The sequence below is a fragment of the Arachis ipaensis genome, chromosome B05, assembly GCF_000816755.2.
Source record: "Arachis ipaensis cultivar K30076 chromosome B05, Araip1.1, whole genome shotgun sequence".
Taxonomy (NCBI): domain Eukaryota; kingdom Viridiplantae; phylum Streptophyta; class Magnoliopsida; order Fabales; family Fabaceae; genus Arachis; species Arachis ipaensis.
The window spans coordinates 37,635,659-37,642,209 of record NC_029789.2 but is presented as its reverse complement, the minus strand read 5'-3'; the positions used below and the strand labels follow the sequence as shown (position 1 = coordinate 37,642,209).

At 32.5% G+C, this 6,551-nt stretch overlaps 1 protein-coding gene across 2 annotated transcripts; it reads left to right on the top strand.

Annotated features, from left to right (window-relative positions):
- Window positions 503-2,724, top strand: LOC107643551 (homeobox-leucine zipper protein ATHB-13). Of its 2 annotated transcripts, none has more exons than XM_016347231.2 (3): window positions 503-932; window positions 1,164-1,576; window positions 2,079-2,724. In XM_016347231.2, the coding sequence occupies exons 1-3, from the start codon at window positions 806-808 to the stop codon at window positions 2,496-2,498; spliced, it is 960 nt and encodes a 319-aa protein (XP_016202717.1). In that variant the 5' UTR covers window positions 503-805; the 3' UTR covers window positions 2,499-2,724. The 2 variants fall into 2 exon arrangements, with proteins under 2 accessions (XP_016202717.1, XP_016202718.1); XM_016347232.2 differs by having other exon boundaries at window positions 513-932; window positions 2,100-2,724.

Here is a 6,551-nt window from a genome sequence, read left to right as displayed (position 1 = left end):
TTTGAATCTTCGTATTTTTTCCCCCGCTGGCCCTTAACAAAGGAATCAAAAGTGACTTGCTGAAGTTCCAATAATACATCACTCATTATAATTTATAAAGACAACTGTCTTTTGCAAAGAAAATAGAAAGAAGAAAAAAAGCACTCTCTACTTGTCTCCCAAGTGAGAAACTAGTTTATCATTAGGAAAATAATTATAATAATTATTACTAGTCATGAGATTACACATGCAAGCACTTCATTGGAATATTGGACAAGTTGAGGCACAGAAGCAAGCAAAGCTTTTCCTTCTCTTACTTTCTAATCACAATTCCCTTTTTTATTTTTTTTCCATACCCTCCTTTATTCTTTCTAATAACTTTCATCTTATTTTCCAACAAATCCTTGACTAATTGGTTTTGCTTTTTATGTACATGAATAATAATTCAGGTGAATTTTATTTATTTCTATATTTATTTTACACTTATTAATATCTCGTATATATTAAGAAAAAAAAAATAGTGATATATATGGAAGTTGATGTGTAGAAACTATAGATTCAAACACTTTCCACCTTCTTCTTCTCTCTCTCTCTTTCTCTCTCTCTCACACACACATACATACATCTATAAGCTATCATCATTCAGCTCCAATTCAAAGAATTTTTGCAGTAAACTTTAGTGCTTTGATTTTCGTTGGTTCTTTAACAATAGCTTGGTTCAAAATTGAGCATATATATGCAATCTTGTTCTTATTCTTCTTCTTATATATAATATTCATCCAAAGTGGCGAATGCAACATCAACATCATCATCATTCAAAGGAGATATGGCTTTCTTACCAGCAAATTTCATGCTACAAACCCCTCACCACCATGATGATCACCACCACCAACAACATCATCCACCTTCCCTCAATTCAATCCTACCAACATGCTCACCCCATGATTATCATGGTATAATAAGAATTCATATATATTCCAATGTTTTGAATTGCAGTTGCAGTTGCTGCTCCAATGAAAATCAGTATCTATATATTTGTGTATAAATATATATTATTTAATTTATTTTCAGTGTGTATTTGTAACTGATTTTTAGTGTACACATAGCAAAGTTGATTTAAAACCATTGTTGCCTAAACAATATATAGACTGAAAAGTGTTGTTGTTTGGAATAATGATATGCAGGAGGGGGAGCAGCAACATTTCTAGGGAAAAGATCCATGTCATTCTCGGGGATTGATCTTGGAGGAGGAGGAGGAGGAGGAGGAGTAGAAGAAGGTAACAACAATGGGGAGGAAGAATTATCAGATGATGGATCACAGATAGGGGAGAAGAAGAGGAGGCTGAACATGGAGCAAGTGAAGGCACTTGAGAAGAGCTTTGAGTTAGGGAACAAGCTTGAACCTGAGAGAAAAATGCAGCTTGCAAGGTCCCTTGGCTTGCAACCAAGGCAAATTGCAATCTGGTTTCAGAATCGAAGAGCAAGGTGGAAGACTAAGCAGTTAGAGAGAGACTACGATCAACTCAAGCGTCAATTCGAAGCCGTCAAATCAGACAATGATGCACTTCACGCCCAGAACCAAAAACTTCAAGCTCAGGTTCGTAGTTCCTTTTGTTTCTAACAGAACAAATTCTAACTATATATGCTTTTTTTTTCAACTTTTATATAGTTTTCAGATCCTTTCTTTCACTCTCCTATGGCCATAATCTCGATTTAATTTTTTAAAATTTTTTATATTATGATTTAAATCCTTTTAGGATCTTATATTTTACATATTTAATTTATTCTTCTGATTTTATTTATAATCTCGGTTTTCTCTGCCAAGCTTCTTCAAGTAATAACTTTTTCTGAAAAGCTGCTTTTTCTTTCCCATTTTTTCTATCATATACAACAACTTCATCAAGATCCTTTTCAGCACTCAGTTGCATGTATGAAATGTTCCTCTTCACCTTGCTTTCATGTTACCATATTCTATACAAATTTAATCGCAACTTAAAACCAAGGCACTAAAAGTAGTGTTTTTTTTATTAAGGATTTGTGGTCCAGACCTTTTTCTCTTTTTTACGACCCAAAAACAATTGTCTAATAATATATATAAGTGGTGCGAGCGATGGGTGCAGATATTGGCACTGAAAAATAGAGAAGCAACAACAGAGTCAATAAACCTGAACAAAGACACAGAAGGATCATGCAGCAACAGAAGCGAGAACAGTTCAGAGATCAAGTTTGATATTTCGACAAGAACACCAACACCAACAACAACAACAACCACCACCACCATTGTTGATAGTCCTCTATCATCAAAACCATTCTTTCCATCTTCATCATCATCCACTAGGCCGCCACATCAGCTTTTTCAGATTTCAAGGCCCGAGATTCATCTTCATCAGTGTCATCAACAGAATAATAATAATAATAATCATGTGGTGGCTAAAGAAGAGAGTTTGAGCAGCATGTTTGTTGCCATGGATGATCAGTCTGGGTTCTGGCCATGGTTGGAGCAGCAACATTTCAATTGATTGATATTGTTAGTCACGTGCAATGTCACGTGATACGGTTTTAAATTGCGGTATAGTGCGTGCAAGTTCAGCCACAATTGCGATTGTTAAGTGTACGTTTTTTGTTCCTCATAATTTCTGAATTGCAGCGCCACTGTTCTGCCGCAACGGTAATTTGAAACTGGGATCCGATGTGGGATATATTTTTTCTTTTTCTTTTATTTTTTGAAGGATTTGGGAATGTAGTTTTTCACCTTTTTTTATGTGAAATGGTATATGAAAGTAGACATTTTATATAGAACAATAAATAATTATAGGATTGGTTAGCATAAGTAGTATTCTAGCTCTAGAAGATTTTGAATGAAATAATTCTATGGTTGAATTATCAATGGGGTATGACTCGTATGAAAATATTAATTAAACTTGCAAGTGCCACCATGCTTTGCTGATACTAGCCATGGCCCATTATTATCATTTTACTTAATTTATTATAAATAAAGTGGATTCTCTTGGTTTCTTACAAGTTTTTCAAATATTCTATAATCCAATTATTTTTTGCTTGCTTTGGAATCATACCTTTTTGGTGCTGTTGAGGAAAAGTGTTTGGCAGTGCTACGAAGAAATAAAGACACTGCAATGATTCATTGCTGATTTCATTTCATGTTCTGTGTAACAGCGGTGAGCAAAATCCAATTCGACCTTGACAAAACTATACATAAATTAAATGAAAAAATAAAGAGGGAATCAAACACACATTTCAAGAGAGAAAGATGACAAATAGATGGAAGGGTGGAAGAAAACAAACAGAGTTGGAAATGGTCATTCTCGTGAATGAGACGTTGTTGATTTTCTTCTTGTATAGTTATCAAAATGGGATCTGGTTATAGCACTAAATTAGTAATTTTATTGATAAATTATTGGTCGATTAGCATGAATCAAATATACGTAAATAATATTAAAAATACAATTAAAATAAAAAAATTAATGCACTATTAATATAAATTTTATATTTTTATTTTTAAATTTAGAAGTGATCCGAAACTTCTAAATAAAAATAAAAAATTATGTTATTTAAGTTATAATTCATTGACATAAATTTTATATTTAAATAAAGATTTTTATATAAAATTAATAATTAGAATCATTAAATAATAATTTAATCAAATTCTTTTAAATTATCGAATAATTCTCAAATATCAATTTCATATAAATATAATATTAAATACCCTAAACATCACAAAAATGTTACATAACTTACGTTGACCGGGTGGTATGTATGGTCGTTCACTAGCTTTTTGGTGATTGGTAGAGTCGATCTTTATAATTACGTGAAAGAATATAAATAAATTAGTTATACTTAATTTTTTGGATTACATGTCAAATTATATAATATTAAATACTTTTGAAATTTTTAAAATAATAATTTTATTATTTTGTACAAGCTAAGGATAGAATTAACTTTTCTAAAAGTGAGAACATTGTAAATTTGATAAATAAAAATACATTATTTGCAATCACTTAACTTTATAAGAATATTAGTGTAATTAAAAAATTCACATATAATTAATAAACAACAATGTTGTAAGCCATATATTTATTATGAGTTTAAATATATTAATTTGTGGGGCATGTCCAAAATCTCTGTTCGTACTTTATTTTGGACACTGATCAGCAGAGTACTCAATCACTAGCTTCACCTTTTCATAGCATTTGATAAAAGATAAGTGATTCCATTTGTGATCATTGTCATCCCGCTACTCTTTAGCAACTAACTAAGGGACGCTTCAATAAAAACGTTTAAAACGTTTTTTTTTTTAAGATATCTTTTAATAATTAAAATTTAATACATATAATCAATTAAATTGTATTAATTTTTATCAAAATTAAATCAGATAAATTAATTTGACAAAAAAAATAGTGTGACAATGATTATTGTGGTCAAAGTAGCATTTAAAATAATATATCAGATGAGATGAAATTGTCACAATCTACTGGTTCAAGTAGACTTCTACACGTCATAAAAATATATAAATGATTGTTCGTTGATTATTGCCATGCAAAATAATATTAGAAAATTCAGCTCAGGTGAATGTGCATGCGGTGATATATATACAATAAAAAAATTTCACTGATTCTAATGTTGATTTACAAGTCACACGCCAAAGAGCACTTTGAGGAGGACCTCACCATTTTCATTTTGGTATTTTTAATATTATGTGTTGTTTTCAGAGTTTTGCTTCGAAAAGCATGGATCATATCATATCATGGGGCTATCACATATCACAGTATGAATCTTGTCACGTCATTGTCTATTATTATTTTTCGTTACCCTCTTCTACCACGCTTTGCTTCCATCATTTTTCTTTTCAAATTGATAGCCTCTATAGTCTATTCCGTTACCTATTGCTCTATTTTCTTTCTAGGATGGATGAGTTGTCCCTACACTATTCAGTCTCACTCGCATACACATTTTTGGAATTTTTTTTAAACAATTAAACAATCATTATTTTTAAAAATAAATTAAACTAACGTTAAATACTTGTTTCACTTGATTTTTTGCTAATCTCGATAGAATGTCAAATTAAACCTATATTAAGATCTTAATTTAGAGAGTAGATACAACTCTTATAAAAAAAAAGAGTTCGATCCGAAAATTATTTAGTGTTTATGTCAAAACAAATTGTGTTAAAATACTTGTGACAAATTGCAACTTGTAAAATTCGGTTAATTAATGGCTAATTAATCCATAAATTAAAATATATTCTAAAAAGTGAGAAATGAGGTTTTTATGGTTTAATGTGATAGAGAAATTTAAAACGAGAATTTTGACACTAATTTTAAAGAAATCGACCCAAAATTGGGCCGAACGGGCCAAACCGGACCAACTGGACCCAAGTTGGGCCCAAGGCCAGCCAAGCATCACTCAATTAAAGAGTTCAGCACACTCTCTCCCCTCACAACACACACACACGCTGAAATTAGAAGGGAGAAGGGGTAAGAACATGAAACCCTTGCTCGTATTCACCTCCAACTTCCATTGATCATAACTTTTGATCCGGAGCTCCGATCGACGCACTATTTACAGCCACGCGACCGCGGTATCGAGCTTTACAAAGCCCATAAGGTTGTGCAAGAGGTAAGCCACGTTTCACCTCTGTTCTTCCAGCCTTGATTTTCGAAAATTTTGGACAACAATGTTGAAATTGTGAGTTCCTTTGTGTTATAGGATCACATTAACTTGAAGGGAAGGCTTGTTCTTGCTTCCTTGATCATTGGGTAAGGTAAGAGATCTCAAACCCTAGTAAAAATGTTGAATTTAAGGTTTTGGGTATTGAGTTATTGTGTTTTGGTGTAATATTGTGGCTTAGGCATTAAATATATGTGTATTGGAGCTTAATTGGTGGTTTTGGAAAGCTTGGAAAAGAGCTTGTGCTTGAAAATCTGATTTTGGGAGCTTGGGGGACATTGAGAGTTGAGGAAAAAGTGAAAATTGAAGTGTTCTGGGTGGAACGGAAATCGGCCAAGGTATGGTTTCGGTTTCCTGTAACTAAAATGTAATGTGGTGTGAAAACATAGGCTAGTGACCCTAGGATAGGGCTTTGGAATGTTGATGTAGTTGTTGGATAATTTGGATTGAGTTAAAAACGTATGAATGATGGTAGAAATGATTGTGAGTGGTTGTAATGGTTGGTAAAGCATGTAATGTTGTATGTGATATGAACTATATGTTTGATTGATGATATGGGTTGAGGCTTGAAGGTTGTAGTAGGCTTAGAGAAGGGGGGTTGAATCTATGCCTATCTTTTATGTTACTGGATTAACCCGTTAAAGCAAACTTTCAATTCTGATTCTGTTTGAACTCAGCAGTGAAAAATTTATGTGACAATTTATTTTTGTCTCATGAATATCAGAAAACAGAACAGAGCAGAAAAGAGAAGAGCTAACACCATCATGTATCCTGGTTCGGTTGCCTTGTGCTATGCAACCTACATCCAGTCTCCACCACAACAGTGGTGGAATTTCCACTATAGTTAAAGTATTACATACACCAATTCCACAGGATTGACACAATCT